The following is a 20,439-nucleotide window of genomic DNA, read 5'->3' on the forward strand; positions in this document are numbered from 1 at the left end:
GTTACCTTACCTTAGGATAAAGACAGGAAAAAAGGGTAAAAGCTAGTCTAGTTTAGCATAAAAAAACATTGAAGGCAGACAAAGCTCAAAGCTAGCTTGGCTTATTATTTAAAATGACAAACTTGGAGTAGCCTAGCTTAGCATAAAGACTTGGAAGTAAAACTTACCTTGGTTTAGCATAGAGATTTAATTAGGGGGAACTGTTAGTTTAGCTAAGTATTAGGGATGGAAACGGCGATAAACAGTTAGCTTAGATGAGCATTCATGACCTGAAACAGGAAAACATCCAGCCTAGCTTAGCTTAAAGGCTGGGATGGGGGGGGGGGGGGGGACTAGCTTAGTTTAGCATTAAGAATAAAAACTGGGAAACAGTTGGCCTGGGTTAGCATAAAGGCTGGAGACAGGGTTTAACAGTTAGCCTGCCATAGTATTAAGAATGAAAATATGATGAAAATACTAGCTTAGCTTAGCATTACTGCTGTAAACAAGTAGAGAAGGCTTACCTATCTTAGCATTAAAACTGCAGTCTGGCAATAACAGCTACCATAAATTAGCAGCTACCCTCAATAAACTGCCGCTAATAGACAGAGACACGTTTATACTTTCAGAGTTAAAGTGCTTAAAGTTCCTGCTATGGGAGGTAAAGTATTAAAGTGCTAAGTGCTGCAGTATTGCACATGATTATGAGGTACTTAAGTAGATTGCAAATTTGTTCTGGAGCCTGTAACTTTAAAGTGTTGGTGTGATAGTATGAGTGTGAATATATATAGACGTGTGTATGCACATATTATTATTATTACGCAGTAATGCACTGGGGTTATCTACACATTGTAGTTTTGAGTATGTAGGTGTTGGCTGATTTAAAACAGATAGTTAGTGTAATGGAAAAATTCTGTTTACTGTCGAGGACACATTTTACTTACAGCTCCCTTGAGAAATGCAATCATCTAATCCATAATATTCTTGTTTTTCTTTACCCAAGGATGAAGGTTTCTTACAAATAGCTAAATGTCAAAGATACTCAGACTTGAAGTTTCCTTGACATTACTGTTGTGCGACGTGTTAAAATGTATGCCGAAATGTATGACATTGTTTTTGATATTTGACTGCGCCTGTATCTGCAATCCTTATATAGGCATGAAGGTTTTTCTGTGAAGCATGTGTATATAAACCCAAGCATATTGTGATTACTTCGAGCTTTCCTTCAGACTGTATTGACACTCTGAAGCTTTGTTCCTTCTACTTGCAACAAGAATTAAACTAAACAAAGACATTGACTGACTCATGATCCTTTCTTTTGCATTGTTAACAGAAATTTCCAGCACATTAGGCATGGTCACATCTGAAGAAGAAATATCTCTCAAATGTGTGAGGGCGTGGTCACACTGGCAATCAGCAGGCCCGTAAAGTTCCCTAAAGTCTAGTTCTATGACCAGTGTTACCACGCCCTGAAGCAGCTGACAGCTCCAGCTGACACCGAGAGGACGGCTGAAGAAGAGGAGGCGAGGTGAGGAAGAACAGAGGAGGAGAAATGAAGAGCTCACAGAAAATCAAGAACACGTTGAACACAAAGATCTGAGGCTGCAGCAGGTAAAACATTTTATTATTTACTGTCATCTTTGTCTCTAATGTGTGCAGATGTAACGGTCCACAGTGATGTCTGTGAGAGAGAGGTGTGCATGGAAGCGGAGTTTCTGCTGTTATCTTCATCTTGACTTTGTTAAAAGTCTTTCTTCTCAAAGGTGGGAGCATCTTGACTCGTCAGTATTTAACCTCTTGTGAGCAGCAGTGAAGTTATCTTTTACTCAATCCAAACTTCATGACAGACTGCAGATGAGACAGAAGGCGTGAAATAGAAAGCTGAAAGACTAACAACTTAAATGCCCTGCATGCTAATAGAGCACTAACAGAGTTACAACCACATTCATCTGCAGCTGTTCCAATTTAAGATAAATCAATTTAATACTCATAAATAGTAAATATTTAAAAAACACATTCTCAGATGTAAAGATTTGCTTCTTAAGTTAAATATTTTTATTTTCTGCCACCAAAGACAAAACATTTCCCTTTAATAAATGAACGTTGAGTGGATTCTCGGGGTCATTTCTCAACTAGTCGATGTTTTCTAGCTGCAGATTTATTATCAAACATTAAACAAATTGTTGGTTATTGAGGTTTCATAATGAGACGTTTCTCTGCGTCAGAGGATTTCAGATATTTCTGATATAAAGGACGGTTTTGTTTTCAAGATTTAAAAAGTGGAACGTTGAGAACAGGGCTCTTAAAAATGTGGAGAACAATATTTAAAAACTTAATATTTCATTTAAATCTGTATTACAGGAAAGATCTGCAGAACGCTATTAGGAAACGTTAGTGTATATGTGCGTGTGTGTGTGCATGTGTGTGTGGATGTGTGTGTGTGTGTGTGTGTAGGTGTGTGTGTGTATGTGCGTGTGTGTGTGTGTGTGTGTGTGTGTGTGTGCATGTGTGTGTGGGTGTGTATGTGTGTGTGCGTGTGTGTGTGTGTGTGCATGTGTGTTTGTGTATGTTTGTGTGTGTGTATTTGTTTGTGTGTGCATGTGTGTCTGTGTCTGACATCTCCATGGCAGCCTCCCTCATGTATGTGCGCTCTATGAATAGTGATCTCTCTGTGATGCAGCGGGACGTCTGCAGGATTCAGCTGTTCATGAAGGATCCACAGTCACAAAAAACAAGCACAAAATATCATGGTGACATCATTGGTTTAAGTTAAAAAGAAGAGGTATTGATGGTGTCACAGCCACACCGAGATGATTACAGCTTCAGGCTCAGGAAGTATAAACACTTGCTGCAAAGGTAGAGACGCGGCAGTGTGTCATGGGAAAATAAAAGTCAGACCCAGGTGCAGACTTCAGCTGTCAGTGCTTCACACATTAGTGTTAGTGTATTAAAAACGTTTTAAAATTTAAAAAAAGTAAAAAGATGTTGGTGAATGAGTCCCGAGCTCTAAACAACTCTAAATACGACAGGACCCAGGATGGAGCCCTGAGCAGAGAAACAGTCAAATAATGAAGTTAGATCAAACCTTTCATAGACTGCAGCAGATTCTGCTTGATCCTTCCTGGATATGTTACTTTTAATGGATGTGCTAAGAGGAGGAAATGTAAAGGTCCAATCAGTAAGATGTGTAGTGAGTGAAATGATGAAGTGAGCTTACTATATGATCAGACATTAAGGAAACATGCTATGTTGAAGTGCTGGCTTCTCTGACAACAATGCAGCAGCCTCCTTCTAACTTTAGATTAGAAAATGACGCGTCTCGTTGTTTGTAAACAAAATACACGATTGAATACAACAAACAAACAAACAAACAAACAAAGAGCTCCCACAATCACACTGAGACAGTTTGAAACGTGTCGTCCTTCAGAGAGGAGGGCAGCATGAGTCTGGACGAGGACGCCCGTTGGCTGGAGTGGGTCACCAAACAGTTTGAGAGCATCGCTGGGGACGACAAAGAGATCGACATCGACGAGTTTAAGACGGCGCTGAAGGTCAAAGAGGTCAGAAACACACACGTCTTTATCTAAACGCTAAATACATGAAGATAAAATCTGAACATGGACGAGGAGCTGTCGTGCAGAAAGAGCCATAGTCACTATTTTTATACCTGAAAGAATCACCAGGTGTGTACTAATATGTCGTTGTGTGTCGTTGTGTGCAGTCTTTCTTCGCAGAGCGTTTCTTCGCTCTGTTCGACTCGGACGGCAGCTCCTCCATCAGTCTGGACGAGCTGCTGGAGGCTCTCGACCTCCTGATCCACGGCACCGAGACAGACAAACTCAAGTTCCTGTTCCAGGTCTATGATGTGGATGGTCAGTGGTCACAAGAAACACATGCATACACGCGCACACACAAGATATTCTCTGAGTTCTTCATTTCCCAAAAGTCAGTGTGAGGAGACTCAAGGCACATGAATTAGTAAAATGATGAGATTTTAGAAGTTAACATGTGAGAGTCTTAATAATCCGTCGCTGCCAGCACAAAGAAACCTTGTTAGTAGACAGACCTTCAGTTAGCTTAGTATAAGCAGATATTTACCTTTTATTATTAACTGAATTCTACGGAACATCCATGCATTTTATTTGACTCCTTTTCTCATCATTACAAATCACGTCCTGTTTATGTCATTTTCATGAGATATGCTGGAGCAGCGGCGGTCATTCAGCAGCCGTTTTAAAGCAACTGTTTTCATAGAGACAGCTTCGTCTAGGCGCTCCAGAGCTGCAGCCAGTGCTGTTCTGTCCGAAAAAAACGCCAGGTGGACACGGAGCCTAAATCAAAATCTGTGTTCTCGTTATCACAGGGGAAAATAAAACGTATGGATCTTTGTCTACTTAGGGCTTCCGCAGTTAAATAAACACTTTCATTTAAAGAGAGAAATCTCATAACATTAGCCTTTATTTAGGAGCTAAGCTAGCCTATAATGCTAAAGTGACTTCCTGAATGCTTCCGATTGGACGAAGCTGCAAAAGTCGTTTTAATGTGTCACAGATATTTCTGTTTGTCTTTCAGGCAGCGGCTCCATCGATCCCGACGAGCTGCGGACCGTCCTGAAGTCGTGTCTGCGTGAGAGCGCCATCTCTCTGCCAGAGGAGAAACTGGACGACCTGACGTTGGCGCTCTTTGAGTCCGCTGATAAAGACAACAGTGGAGCGATCACCTTCGAGGAGCTGAAAGCAGAGCTGGAGAACTTTCCGGAGGTCATGGAGAACCTCACCATCAGGTGAGAGAACACTGACGCCAAACATCCGGGACTCCAAGTTTATTTCTTTATTTATTCTTAAATATTTGTATTTATTCCCCCCCCCCCCCCCCCCGCCCCCAGTGCAGCAAACTGGTTGAAGCCCCCGGAGTCAGACCAGAAGAAGCGCCACGCCCCTCGGTACCTGACTCGAGCATACTGGCAAAACAACAGCCGGAAGCTTCTGTTCCTGTGTCTGTACGCCTGCCTCAATCTGCTGCTCTTCACCTTTGCCATGCTGCAGCACAAACAGGGCGGGGCCTGGTACATGGTGGCCAAGGGCTGCGGACAGTGTCTCAACTTCAACTGCACCTTCGTCATGGTAACGAGAGGGGGAGGGGGGGTCTGAGAGTAAAAACTGACTGCTAAAGAGTTGAAGAACTCATGAACACATTGCATGTCTGTACGGAAGAAATAAGATGCCAGAATCATTGTTTTTTGTTCAGGTGCTGATGCTGCGGCGCTGTCTCACCTGGCTCAGAGCTACCTGGGTGGTCCGGGTCTTACCTCTGGACCAGAACATCCTGCTGCATCAGATTGTGGGCTACGCCATCCTGTGCTTCACCCTGGTGCACACCGTTGCACACATCTTCAACTTCGGTACCAAATCTCTGTTTCAATACTCTGACTTAGACCGACTGTTTAATGTCATGAGCAGGTATAAACATGCTCAGAGGTTAAAGGTCAGGGACTGAATTAGCTGAGGTGACACCAAACATACAGCTAGCAGCTCCCACTTGTCACTCAAAGAGGCCACACCCCCTAATTCTACATCACTTTAAGCCTTAATATAATGTAAACAGGTGAGTTGTATAAACATTCAGCCCGTACAGTTGAAGAGAGAAATGAGCTCTAGAGACCCAAACTGTTTTTGTACCAGACTGTAAACATGTTCATTTTAACATGGGGCTCTATGGGGACTGACTCACTGCAGGAGACAGACTCTAGTGGACTCTGGAGGAACTGCAGCTGTCAAGTTGGACATTTTAACATGGGGCTCTATGGGGACTGACTCACTGCAGGAGACAGACTCTAGTGGACACTGGAGGAACTGCAGCCATAAAGTTGGACATTTTAAAGGTCCCATATTATGCTTTTTCTGGTTTTATATGCTCTTTAGTGTGTTTTCCAAGTGTCCTGTGCATGTTTAGGCACATCTATGTGCAAAAATTCAAAGTCCGCAGAAACGCAGCTTCTCCTACGTCCTCCTGTTAGCTGTAGCATTAGCTGCATGTAACGCTCGGTTCTAGCCCCCCTCGAAAAAAATTTGTCAGTCCAACGTCATTGTCAGTGTGAGATCACTGATCTAAGCCCATTGGCTCGTTGTGGCAAGCCCTGCAGCTCATGTTGCACGCCCATTAACTTCTGTAGCACGCCCACGATATGCCGTAGCCTGCGGTAGCACAGTAGTGCTAAGGTGCTAATGTTTTTGCTCTCCTCGGACGGAGCCAGTGGCTGCATTCCAAATATGGTAAAAGAAGCGGGACATTTCCGAGAAGCGTGCTGAGCAACTGACCAATAACGACAGAGCGGATCGGCAGACCAATCAGATCAGACTTGGCCCACATGGGGCTCTGCAGTGGGGGCTCAGCAGAGCGTAGCTGACGTACTCAGAGCGTAGAGGGAGCAAGGAGGAGCAGTACATGAAAACAGACACTTTTTTAGGACTTTAGCTATTGTGAACATACAAAAGTAGGTACATAGATTAAATATACAAATCCCAAAAAGGGCATAATATGGGCTCTTTAACATGCAGCAGCGCTCTGCTCTGTTTCAAATAGTCTGTACCATGAATCAGGTTGATTTCATCCAGATTTCCTTTAAATAATCAGGATCAAAGTGAGCTGGATTACCTGATCCTGTGGAGGAAACAAATTGATTTTTAAACCTGGATAATTTTTGATCCAGATTAAACCTCACAGCGAGCAGGATTATAAGAATCAGTATGATATATTTTCTATTTCATTTTTTATATTTGATAAACTTCTGCTTGTGTTTGGGATTTATATATACATATATATATGTTTATATCCACTGCTGGAAACAAAACTTAATAATCCTTCATGACAGACTTGCAGTCGGGGGCTGTACCTGACCCTCAGCGTGGACTCAGGTGTGTGTGTCCTCTGTGTGTGTGTGTGTGTTTCAGTGCAGCTGTCACACAGCAGCGAGTTCAGTCTGTGGGAGTACCTGCTGACCACGCGGCCCGGGATCGGCTGGGTGAAGGGGACGGCCTCGTTGACCGGAGTGGTTCTGCAGGTGGTGATCTGTCTGATGGTGCTCTGCTCCAGCACCTTCGTACGACGCAGCGGACACTTTGAGGTAAAAACAGTAATAGATGTTACCTCTGAGTCACGGTGACCAGTCCCTTACAGCCAGACTTCAAGACTCGTTAAGTTTAAAAAAGTCTCAGAGCTCCCAAAACATGTGTGTGGTACCTCATAAGTGTTCTTTACAACATGCAGGGTTTCATGTTATCTATGGCCATCTAAAAATGCATAAAACCACATGAGCAGAAACAACTCTAGAGAGGAGGCGGCGGTGGGAGAGACAGCTCTACAATGTTTTGAATTTGGACTGCAGTTCTAAATTTAAACACTAGGTGTGAAATATTTGAAACATTTGCAAAAATAATTAAAATGTAGATAAGTTTATCCTTCTTATCAACATTTCAGTCCACAAACAGTGTGAGGTGTGTGATCAGCTACCTCTAGTGTCTACTAACTGTTATTACACCCATACTCATTTAACACCACAACCATAACCCGGCTGCACGGTGGTTAGTGCTGCTGCCTCACTATGAGGAGGTTCCTGGTTTGAATCCCCGTCCTTCAGGAGCCTCTCTGTGTGGAGTCTGCATGTTCTCCCTGTGCATGTGTGGGTTCTCTCCGGGTACTCCGTCTTCCTCCCACAGTCCAAAGACATGCTCGTTAGGTTGGAACCCCGAATGGGAAATCGCTGTAGACAATGGATGGATCGACAATAACCTTGTTCTGTATCTGGGCCCTCAATCTATCACAACCCTCATGAACCTGCCTGTGTGTGTGTGTGTGTGTGTGTGTGTGTGTGTGTGTGTGTGTGTGTGTGTGTGTGTGTGTGTGTGTGTGTGTCCTGCAGGTGTTTTACTGGTCTCACCTGTCCTACGTGTTGGTGTGGTCTGTGCTGTTGGTCCACTGTGCAAACTTCTGGAAGTGGTTTGTGGTCCCTGGTCTGCTGTTCTTGCTTGAGAAGATCATCGGGATTGCAGTGTCTCGCATTGGTGGGCTGTACATCGTGGAGGTCAACCTGCTGCCATCAAAGGTCACAACACACACACAGACACACACACACACACACACACACACACACACACACAAACAAACACAGACACATACACACTCACACACACACACACACACACACACAAACACACACAGTCACACACACACACACACACACACACACACACACACACACACACACACAAACAAACACAGACACATACACACTCACACACAAACACAGACACACACACTCACTCACACACACAAACACACACACAGACACATGCACACACACTCACTCACACACACACACACACACACACACACACACAAACACACACAGTCACACACACACACAGTCACACACACACACACACACAAACACACACAGTCACACACACACACACAAACGCACACAGACACATACATTCATCTGACTCGTCCTGGTGCAGGACCGATCTCTTCAAACACTACAAAACTTTTTAATGTGACCAGCGCATGGTCTGTGTCTTTGTCTCTTTAGACATCGTGTTAGTTAACATTTTCTCCGTGTACAGGTGACTCACCTGGTCATCAAGCGTCCTCAGTTCTTCCAATTCAAACCTGGCGATTACGTCTACATCAACATCCCCGTGATCGCCAAATACGAGTGGCACCCGTTCACCATCAGCAGCCCCCCAGAGCAGTCAGGTATACACACACACACACACACACACACACACACACACACACACACACACACACACACACAAACACACGCACACGCACACGCACACACACACACACACACACACACACACACACACACACACACACACACACACACACACACGGACAGAGTCTCTGTGAAAGAGCCTTTTGAAGCCCATCGATGACGGTCGCCAGGTTGGAAGTGCTTTACCAACCTGACTTTGGGTCAGCCTAGTAACAGACAAAGAGGCGGGGCCTAAGCCTCCTGACAAACCACAACATGGAAAAAGAAATTAGCAGAATAATGTTCTTTGAACCAGGCTGTAAACATGTTAATCTCTGCTGTAAAAACAAGCATTTTAGAATGGGTGTGTATGTGACTTCCTGTGCTTCTGCAGCCAGCCTCTAGTGGACACTGGAGGAACTGCATCTGCTTTATTTTTCAACACCGGAGGTCGCAGCTTGCTTGTGATCTGCATTGTTTCGTTTTGAGGAGGTGCATGTCAGACTTGTAATGTCATGTTTGCTTTTTAGATTCTCTGTGGCTTCACATCCGCTCGATGGGTCAGTGGACAAACCGTCTGTACGAATATTTCAGAGAACCAGAGAGAGAGACGGTCAGCCCTAAACGACTCGCCACCAGCCTGAGGGACCGCAGGCAGCTTCTCAGAACCCAGGTACATACACAAACGCACAGACACACACACACACACACACACACACACACACACACACACACACACACACACACACACACACACACACACACACACACAGACAGACAGTCACCTGTTTATCCTGATATTTTACTCTCTCTAAGGAGGACTTGTTCAGCTTGTCAGACGGTGGCGCTGTAGCTTCTAACGAGGACGATGCAGTCGAGCTGATGATGTACCGTCAGAATGGATCCCTGTCCGACGTGGCCCTGCCCCCGACCTCCGTATCCCCAGGGTCAGCGGATCCTCAGGTTGAGCCAGGACCGGCAGAGCGAGGAGAGGCTTCTCCAATCAGAGAGGTCAGGACGTGGACTCATATCAGGATTATTTAGTGATGAATAAACTTTTATTCACTTTTTTTCCACTCTGCAGGTTCCTGCCAAGCTTGGAGAGAATCACAGATTCTGCAACATCAAGGTGAGCAGAACATCAGAACATTTAGAGTTCAAACACCTGTGTGTGTGCCGATCGAGACATGAGCTAATCAGACCTATTTGTTTTTTTTAACCAGGCTGTAAACATGTTAATCTCTGCTGTAAAAACAGGTCTTTGCAGTTCAGCTGTGCCGCTTGATTTTAACAAAGTGACTGTGGCGACCCCTAGAGGTGGAATTAATGACAGCAAGATGGCTGATAAAAGCTTAAGCTAATAATACAACACGTTAATTTGTCACTTTCAAAAAAAAATGTAATCCTGTAAATACAATCTGAAATTTTAATTTAAAGGTCACATATTCTCCTCATCTTCAACCAGTTTAAATAGAGCTCCTCAAAACATGTGTGTGAAGTTTCTTGTTCTAAATCCACTCTGATCCTGTATTTTATCATGCCTATAAACCCCTCTATTTCAGCCCTGCTCAGAACAGGCTGTTTCTGTGTCTGTACCTTTAAATGTAAATGAGCTGTGTCTGACCACGCCCCCTCTCTGGAAGGGCTTGGGTGTCTCGGGCTTTCTCGCTCCATGTCCTATTGTTTATGATGAGAAGGCAGACTCAGAGGGCAGAACAAACACCTAGCTGTGGGAGTGTCACCCACCTGGGGGAGGGGTTACTGCCCTTTGTGATGTCATGAAGGGAAAATCTCCAAACGACCTGTTTGAGCACACATTTTCTGAAAAGTGAAGCAGGAAAAGGCGGAGAGGATCATCATTGGGGGGGTTTGTAGACAGATTAGAGACATATATTAGAGTTAGAGAAACATGATGGAGCGGATTTATATAATATGTGACCTTTAGGCTTTATATGTGATTTTTCACACTTACATTATTTACGTGGCCACACGTAAATAATGTAATAAAAATCAAGTATATCCTCTGAAAATAATTCTGTGAGTCATGACTGTCTATAATGGGTTTAACACCTGAGTCCCGCTGTTTGTGATGCTCTCCGAGTTTTATCTTCAGTTTGTTTACATTGTTTGTTGGCTCATCACCTCGCGTATAAAAGTTGTTTAATTGAGCGACTAGAGAAAAAAAGAATAACATACTGTACTCACTGCTTAATTGAATGTCACATAAGCGTTTCTAGATCACGGTCATTTCGGTTAAATTTACATGCAGTGTGAAGAGACGAGCATAATAAAGATCGCTTGCATTAGCATGCTAACACAACAATGCAGCACAAGTTGTTTTGGTTTCATGCTGGTGCTCAAGGGCGACATCTGCTGGATCAAAAAAATCGCATATAAAGCCTTTAATGTCAAGATTCCTTTTTTATTTTTTACTTTTATTCTGCAGATGAAGTCAAAATCCAATGATTAATCGTGGAATAAATACTTTTTTATTTAATCAAATTCTGTTATGAATGTATTAGGATTTTGGAAAATGTGGGGAAATTGTTCAAATTTGACCCTTATCCTCTTCTCCTCTTCCATACAAAGCATACCTGTTCAGACTGGTTGTCTCTTATCTGTGTGTTTGTATGATTTGTTGTTTGTCAGTGTTATGTGGACGGACCATACGGGACTCCAACTCGGCAGATCTTTGCCTCTGAACACGCCGTCCTGATCGGAGCTGGCATCGGGATCACGCCGTTCGCTTCCATCCTGCAGAGCATCATGTACCGGTGAGAACCACACCTACAGGTTTGATGTATCCTGGTTCAGAGAGCAGGCAGCATGCTGGGAGAAACTACATCACCCAGCATGCATTGGTCTGAGAAGAGGACGTAGCCCCCAGTTTCAAAAGTGAGGTAAATGCAGGAGTGTGTTAAATCTGCTTTCCTCTAATCTCCAGTAGGGGGCCACTCCTGTTTCTGGTCTCAAGCTCTAGTTTCAAGTCTGCGTTTGTTTTTTCGCAGGAAGTGACCATATTTGGACAAGAGGGTGGAGTTTGAGAGAAGCGCGGGTTATCCAAATATGGTCCCTTCTGGTTCTAAAACTGTTTTTTTTCAGGTAAACAAAAAACAATATCACAAGTAAAAGACAGATTAAATAGGATAGGATAGGATAGTACTTTATTGATCCCCAGAGGGGAAATTCGGGCATTACAGCAGCACAGACAAGAAAGCTCAAAAATACACATTAAACAGAATATAAAAAATAAAAAAAATAAAAAAAATAAAATAAAATAATAATAATAATAATAATAATAATAATAATAATAATAATAATAAAAATAAAAACAGGGGGTATATACAGTACAAAATGAATGATGAAGTTAACTGGGGGGAATTGAGAATTGAGACAGTATTTGCAGAGAATGACAAGATAAAGTGACAAGTGATGATTAAAGTGACTTGGTATGATAAATAGCAGCAAGTAATGTAAACAGCAGAAAAGAGAGGCAGTGTTGTACCACAGTAATGCAGAGTGCAGTTATATAATATAATGTAGTAAAATATAATATAATATTGTGCAATATGAACAATATAGTGAAATATAATGAAATGTTATATAATATAGACTAGTATAATAATATAATAAAAATATATAGAATGTACAGTATATATGTATATATATATCGATGCTAAATAATAATAATAATACAATAATACAATGATAATAATGAAGCAGGTCATGTGGGTAGTGTTTTATGGGGGTGAAGTTTAGTGTCAAGGACGTACTGTTATTGTTGTCATAGGCTGCTGTTGTACAGTCTTATGGCAGTGGGCACAAAGGAGTGTCTGAAGTGCTCCGTTTTGCACCTGGGGGGATGAGGTGTTGGCTGAAGGAGCTGCCCATCTGCCACAGCTCACCATGTAGAGGGTGAGAGGAGTTATCCAGGATGGATAAGATTTTGTCCTTCATCCTCCGCTCACCCACTGTCTCCAAACTGTCCAGATCAAGACCCACTACAGAGCGAGCCTTCCTCACCAGCTTGTTCAGCCTGTTTGCCTCACCAGTCTTGATGCCACCCCACCAGCACGCCACAGCAAAGAAGAGGGCACTGGCCACCACAGACTGGTAGAAGATCTTCAGGAGTCTGTTGCAGACACTGAACGATCTAAGTCTCCTCAGGAAGAACATCCTGCTCTGTCCCTTCCTGAAGAGGGTGTCAGAGTTGTGAGACCAGTCCAATTTATTGTTGATGTGGACCCCAAGGTACTTGTATGAGTCCACCCTCTCCACTTCCCCCTGGATGATGACTGGCGCAGGGGGCCTCTTCTTCTTCCGGTAGTCCATTACCACCTCCTTTGTTTTGCTGATGTTGAGCTTCAGGTGGTTGCTTTCGCACCATGTGAAGGAGCTCTCTAACAGTCCTCTGTACTCCTTCTTGTCGTCATCAGTGATGCACCCAACAATGTAGGAGTCGTCTGAAAACCTTTGGAGGTGGCAGGAACCAGAGTTAAACCTGAAGTCTGATGTGAAGAGAGTGATGAGAAAAGGCGCCAGAACAGTTCCTTGAGGTACTCCTGTGTTGCCCGTCATCATTGCCTACATCAGAGACACAGCCGTCGACTCTGACATACTGTGGCCGGCCCGTGAGGTAGTTAAAAATCCAAGCTGTGGTGTCAGGGTGCAGCTGCATATCCAGCAGTTTGTCCCTCAGGAGGCAGGGCTGGATGGTATTGAAAGCACTGGAGAAGTCAAAGAACATGACTCTCACAGCGCTTCCCTTCGTCTCCACGTGTGACAGGGCTTTGTGGGTCAGGAAGATGATAGCATCCTCCACACCAATGTGCCTCTGATATGCAAACTTCAACAGATCCTGGAAAGCAGTGAGCAAGGTCCTCAGGTGCTGGAGAACCAGCCTCTCAAATGTCTTCATGACATGTGACGTGAGTGCCACAGGTCTGTAGTCATTGAGAGCGCTGGGACGACCTTTCTTTGGAATTGGGACGATGCAGGAGGTCTTCCACAGGTCAGGCACCTTCATCAGCCTCAGGGAGAGGTTGAAGAGGTGCTGAAAGACTCCTGCAAGCTGCCCAGCACACACCTTGAGGATCCTGGGACTGATGTTGCCTGGTCCACTGGCTTTATAAATAAATAACTAAACAACATACAGTACAAATGAAAGACAGTAATATACAGAATATAAAGTAAAATAAACCAATAAAGATGCATTTAAATAGTGAAATCATTATTTAGATAGAGGGAAAAGGTTTTATAATAATGTATACATTTGTTACATTTTTTGTTGTTAACTAAAAGTAGCGATTTCAGTTGGGACTTTAAATTGGAGGCGCACGTGAAGTGAAGTTTTACGTTTAATTTCGCACTACATACATATTCATCGTGTACATCGAATACAATTCATTTCCTGAAGGGATGCATCTGATCCACACTGCATAAAACCCGGAAGTTAGTATCCATGCTGAAATGTTCAGTATACTGAGGTGGAGACAAAAAACGCATACTGAATGACCACTAAAGTTCAGTATACTGAAACTCCCTACTGAAAAGTATGGACTGCCTACTGAACAGTGACAATTCGGAAAGGGCCATGGTCCCATTTAAAGTCAGAGACCAGAAAGCAGGGGAGGACTCAGGGCGGGACTACCTTTGATTGACAGGTTACTACCATGGCAACCGTTCAGTCAGGATAAAGGCACAGCAATGTGTCCTTTAGGAATATCTCTTCTGACTCTGTAAAACCAAGATGGCGAAGTCAAACTCATGGCTTCAGACAGAACACAAACCAATTGCCACACCCCCTTTTTTGTGTTCTTTAGATACCGACAGAGGAAGCAGAACTGTCCCAGCTGTAACTACTCGTGGTGTGAAAACATCAAAGACAGCGAGATGAAGTTACGAAAAGTAAGAGAACACTGCAGAGCGTCAGTTTGACCTGTGAAGTTTTATTTTATGGATCAGTTCTTAATCAGCTTCTTTGGATCCTGCAGGTGGACTTTATCTGGATCAACAGAGACCAGAAGTCGTTCGAGTGGTTCGTCAGCTTACTGACCAAACTGGAGATGGATCAGGCCGACGAGGACCTGGAAGGTCAGAAACACTCACATTGACAGATAAGCAGCATTACTAGGAGCTGGTCCAAGCCGAGCCTTTACTTTAAGCTTTATAAAAAGGAACATGTTAAGATTACTCTTAAAAGTACAGATTGTGTCTGCCTCCTGGACTCTGACTGGTAGGAAAGGAGCATGATGAAGGCTCTACCTCCCATAGTACCTTTAGAGACAGTAGGTACCACGAGCAGGCCTGATAATTGAAGGCTCTACCTCCCATAGTACATTTAGAGACTGTAGGTACCACAAGCAGGACTGATAACTGAAGGCTCTACCTCCCATAGTACATTTAGAGACCGTAGGTACCACTAGCAGACCTGAGAACTGAAGGCTCTACCTCCCATAGTACATTTAGAGACTGTAGGTACCACGAGCAGGCCCTGATGACTGAAGGCTCTACCTCCCATAGTATATTTAGAGACTGTAGGTACCACGAGCAGGCCTGATAACTGAAGGCTTTTCCTCCCATAGTAAATATAGAGTTGTAGGTACCACGAGTAGGCCTGATAACTGAAGGCTCTACCTCCCATAGTACATTTATAGACTGAAGGTACCACGAGCAGGCCCTGATGACTGAAGGCTCTACCTCCCATAGTACATTTAGAGACCGTATAGGTACCACGAGCAGCCTGATAACTGAAGGCTCTACCTCCCATAGTACATTTAGAGACCGTATAGGTACCACGAGCAGCCTGATAACTGAAGGCTCTCCCTCCCATAGTACATTTAGAGACCGTATAGGTACCACGAGCAGCCTGATAACTGAAGGCTCTACCTCCCATAGTACATTTAGAGATCGTAGGTATAACGAGCAGGCCTGATAACTGAAGGCTCTACCTCCTATAGTACATTTAGAGACCGTAGGAACCACGAGCAGGTCTGTATTTTCCTAATGGTTTCTTCTTTTTTTGGTGTCCGACCGTTAAGATCTTTGTAACAGATTAGAAGAGTGGTGCTCATAACCATGTAGAAATAAACCCTCTGTGTCGTCTGTCAGGACGGTTTCTGGAGATGCACATGTACATGACGTCAGCGCTCAGCAAGAACGACATGAAGGCTATCGGCCTGCAGATGGCGCTGGACCTGCTGGCCAAGAAGGAGAAGAGAGACTCCATCACAGGACTGAGGACGAGGACTCAGCCAGGCAGACCGGAGTGGGGGAAGGTGAGCCAACCTGTCTGATAGATTGTTTATTGTTATTAATGGAAATGGTCCGTATAAAAGGTTCTGGTTATTATATCTACAGAGGAGCTTTAAGGCCACACAGGGAAATTATTCTTTGGAGATCAATCAATCAATCAATTTTTATTTGTATAGCGTCAACTCATAACAAGTGTTATCTCAAGACACTTTACGAAAAGCAGGTAAAATACGTTACTCTTTGTCTGTTAACATTACAAAAGAGCAGGTAAAAATACCTTACTCATTGTTATGATACATAAAGCAGGTAAAAGACCTTACTTATTGCTATAGTACCACGATCCGGCCTATCCATCATGAGCACTTTAGCAAAGCAGCAAAAGTTACAGTGGTAAGAAAAAACTGCCTTATTAAAAGGCAGAAATCTTCGGCCGGATCCCCGACTCATGACGAAACAGCCTTCAAAGGCCTAGACTGCGCCGGGCTTAGGAAGAGGGAAGGAAGAGGGATAGGGGAGCAAGGGGGTGGGGGGAGGCAAGCCGTCCATCAACAATCCGGTGGGGAGGGGGTTGTTCTGGCAGGCCGTCAACCAACGATCTTGAGGAGCCTAAGAGAGCTCAAGAGCTCCCAGGAAAGTAGGTGGTTAGTGACTGAGATTTACAGATAGATACATGCAGTAATATGATGTACTGTATATGCACACACAGAGAGAGAGAGAGAGAGAGAGAGAGAGAGGAGCTCAAGGTGCCAGTTCCCCCGGTAGTCTAAGCCTATAGCAGCATAACTAAGAGCTGGTCTACACCAGCACCAGCCCTAATTATAAGATTTATCAAAAATACAGACTGTGTCTGCCTCCCGGACCCCGGCTGGAAGGCGATTCCAGAGGAGAGGAGCCCGATAACTGAAGGCTTTACCCCCCATAGTACACTTAGAGACTGTAGGTACCACAAGCAGGCCTGCATTCTGGGACCGTAATGTTCTCGAGGGGCAGTATGGCACTAGTAGCTCCTTAAGATGACTTTTGATTATTTTCTCTGATCTCTGATTGTGTCTCAGGTGTTTCAGGTGTGTCAAGTGTTTCTTGATGTGTCTCAGGTGTTTCAGGTTTTTCGTGTTGTGTCTCAGGTGTCTCAGGTGTTTCTTGTTATGTTTAAGGTGTTCTTGTTGTGTCTCAGGTGTTTCAGGTGTTCTTGTTGTGTTTTAGGTGTCTCACGTGTTAGTGCTGTGCCTCAGGTGTCTCAGGTGTTCTTGTTGCATTTCAGGTGTTTCAGGTGTTCTTGTTGTGTTTCAGGTGTTCTTGTTTTGTCTCAGGTGTTTCAGGTGTTCTTGTTGTGTCTCAGGTGTTTCTTGTTGTGTTTCAGGTGTTTCAGGTGTTCTTGTTGTGTTTCAGGTGTCTCAGGTGTTCTTGTTGTGTTTCAGGTGTTTTAGGTGTTTTGTTGTGTTTCAGGTTTTTCTTGTTGTGTTTCAGGTGTTTCTTTTTGTGTTTCAGGTGTTTTAGGTGTTTTGTTGTGTTTCAGGTGTCTCAGGTGTTTCTTGTTTTGTTTCAGGTGTTTCTTTTTTTGTTTCAGGTGTCTCAGGTGTTTCTTGTTGTGTTTCAGGTGTCTCAGATGTTCTTGTTGTTTTTCAGGTGTTCTTGTTGTGTTTCAGGTGTTTCAGGTGTTCTTGTTGTGTTTCAGGTGTTTCTTGTTGTGTCTCAGGTGTTTCAGGTGTTTCTAGTTGTGTTTCAGGTGTCTCAGGTGTTCTAGTTGTGCTTCAGGTGTCTCAGGTGTTCTTGTTGTGTTTCAGGTGTTCTTGTAGTGTCTCAGTTGTCTCAGGTGTTCTTGTTGTGTTTCAGGTGTTTCGGGTGTTCTTGTTGTGTTTCAGGTGTTCTTGTTTTGTCTCAGGTGTCTCAGGTGTTCTTGTTGTGTTTCAGGTGTTTCAGGTGTTCTTGTTGTGTTTCAGGTGTTTTAGGTGTTTAGTTGTGTTTCAGGTGTTTTAGGTGTTTTGTTGTGTTTCAGGTGTCTCAGGTGTTCTTGTTGTGTTTCAGGTGTTTTAGGTGTTTTGTTGTGTTTCAGGTGTCTCAGGTGTTTCTTGTTGTGTTTCATGTGTTTCTTTTTGGGTTTCAGGTGTCTCAGGTGTTCTTGTTGTTTTTCAGGTGTTCTTGTTGTGTTTCAGGTGTTTCCTGTTGTGTCTCAGGTCTTTCATGTGTTTCTTGTTGTGTCTCAGGTCTTTCAGGTGTTCTTGTTGTGTCTCAGTTGTTCTTGTTGTGTTTCAGGTGTTTTCGGTGTTCTTGTTGTTTTTCAGGTGTTCTTGTTGTGTTTCAGGTGTCACAGGTGTTTCTTTTTGTGTTTCCGGTGTCTTGGGTGTTTCTTGTATTGTTTCAGGTGTCTCAGGTGTTATTTTTTGTGTTTCAGTTGTCTCAGGTGTTTCTTGTTGTGTTTCAGGTGTCTCAGGTGTTTCTTTTTGTGTTTCAGGTGTTCCAGAAAGTGTCGGAGGAGAACAAAGGTAAAGTTCACGTGTTTTACTGCGGCGCTCCGGCTCTGGCTAAAGTCATCAAGGCTCAGTGTGAACACTTCGGCTTCCACTTCTACAAGGAAAACTTCTGAGGACACACCTGGTGTGTGTGTGTGTGTGTGTGTGTGTGTGTCCATGTGTGTGTCTGTGTGTGTGTGCGTGTGTGTGTCTTCCTGCCTGTGTTGTCAGGTGTTTGATCATAAATGTATGAAATGTTCCTGTTTGCTTAAGCCTTGTAAAATAATGTATATAACATAACATTTTCTGTTTTGTTGCTTGAAAAATGACAGCCAACTTATCCGTAATTGTTTGGACCAGAGAAGGTAGGCGGTTTTAAGGCACCCCCCCCCCCCCCCCCCCCCCCATGAGCGATGGAAGTGGGCAAAGTGTTCAGATAGAAGTGATTGTACCCGACCTAAAAAGCCTCTGCATGTTTCTAATAAGCTCCACGAGCAGAAATGTGCTCAAACTAGGATCAATATTGGAGATGCTTTTTAAAAATGGAGAGAGGTTAGAACGCAGAAAGGTTTACAGACCGATGCAGAACTGGCTAAACACTGAAGCTTCAGTGTCCACCACATGGCAACCTGCATGAGCATTGACTCTAGAGAGGAGGGGGCGGGGGGAAACAGCCCTCCCCCGCTCTCAATGTTTAGAATTTGGACTGCAGTACCCATTTGAAACACTAGGTTTCAGAGTTACATACTGCTCCTTTAACTTCTTTAATTTTTTGTGGTTAAAAATTCATTTATATTTTTAAATATCTAAAATTATGGTATTTTTGTGACCAGGGGCGCCGTAGTAAACCGCTTTTATATTGTTTAATGTGATTTATGTGTGTAAAAATGTTTTTTTATCTTTCAAAGTTATTTGACAGAAATCTTATATCAACATTTTCACCATTAAGCACCGCTGGTTTATGTTTAAAGTGCTCTTAATGTCTAATTTCTGTCTGCTATTGAGAATAAAGCTGCAAATAAGTGTCTCATTATCTTAAATTTGTCCTCTTATTAAAGCGTCATTCTTTCATCTCTCAATAAATCAATCAAAACTGAACGTTAAATATTTAAAGAAGTGTTTATCTGCTGACATCATGTGTGACCATCCTTCATTAAATTAGGAGCTGTTTCTTCCAGTGTCTGTAATGGATGAGATACGTATCGATGTTTACGTCGACGTGCTGCAGCAGGTGCAGCTCTTCACTTTCCTTCTTCTTCGTGAATTTTTACGATCGTGTCTCAAACGAATGTAATCTTTTCCAACTCGAAGTACTAAGAATATATTCAGCCTATTGATTCCATCCTTGGATTGCACAGGGCATATGTTATTTTGGTGAATGGGGGGTTGTGTTACGCTACGTTCGAGTAGTTGTGATCGGCGCTCTGTTGATTAGCCTGAGTGTGTTGCCAGGTCCGCGTATTATAAGCGACTTTGGGCTTGTTTTTATGTAAAGTTGCTTGGAAATATCGTCAGACCTTTAGGGCTTATTTCTAAAATGTATTTTCTGATGACAGGACAGGAGACCAGTCTTTTTCCTTTTCATATATCAGGCCTGTTTGAGAGGCCACTTCAGTTTGTCTTATTTATTTTAATGAAGGTTTAAAAGAAAAACATGAAATCTTATTTTTTATTCATTTATTAACTTATGACTCAGTTTTTGTTGCCAGGTTGAATTTGTGTAACCTTATTTAGAGTAGGGAGAGTAACGACGTGTTCACTGTCTTAAGAAGTTCAGATAGACTAGTATCATAGTATCATTTCTGAGTAAGAAATTCTGACATGGTCGTGAACTTGCTGACAGTCCTAATATGAATTAATTTAGTTTTTCACTGCATAAGCAACCATTGCAGATTGCCGTCTGTTACATAAAACACTTATTATCGTGTTTATTTAATCACCACTGCACTGTTGTCTTATTTAGCCATGTACACATTGGTCTTTGTTTATGTGTTTGTT

The 20,439-nt window shown here is 43.2% G+C and overlaps 1 protein-coding gene across 1 annotated transcript; it reads left to right on the forward strand.

Moving 5' to 3' along the window:
* Positions 1–1,470: 1,470 nt before the first annotated feature.
* On the forward strand, positions 1,471–19,462 carry nox5 (NADPH oxidase, EF-hand calcium binding domain 5). Its single transcript, XM_020648883.2, has 17 exons — positions 1,471–1,590; positions 3,407–3,539; positions 3,701–3,851; positions 4,552–4,762; positions 4,865–5,102; positions 5,227–5,380; positions 6,930–7,102; positions 7,898–8,080; positions 8,601–8,733; positions 9,268–9,410; positions 9,554–9,748; positions 9,822–9,866; positions 11,387–11,511; positions 14,560–14,644; positions 14,731–14,830; positions 15,848–16,014; positions 18,444–19,462. The coding sequence occupies exons 2-17, from the start codon at positions 3,420–3,422 to the stop codon at positions 18,573–18,575; spliced, it is 2,355 nt and encodes a 784-aa protein (XP_020504539.2). The 5' UTR covers positions 1,471–1,590; positions 3,407–3,419; the 3' UTR covers positions 18,576–19,462.
* The last annotated feature ends 977 nt before the right edge of the window (positions 19,463–20,439 follow it).

The sequence above is a fragment of the Labrus bergylta genome, chromosome 7, assembly GCF_963930695.1.
Source record: "Labrus bergylta chromosome 7, fLabBer1.1, whole genome shotgun sequence".
Classification (NCBI taxonomy): Eukaryota; Metazoa; Chordata; class Actinopteri; order Labriformes; family Labridae; genus Labrus; species Labrus bergylta.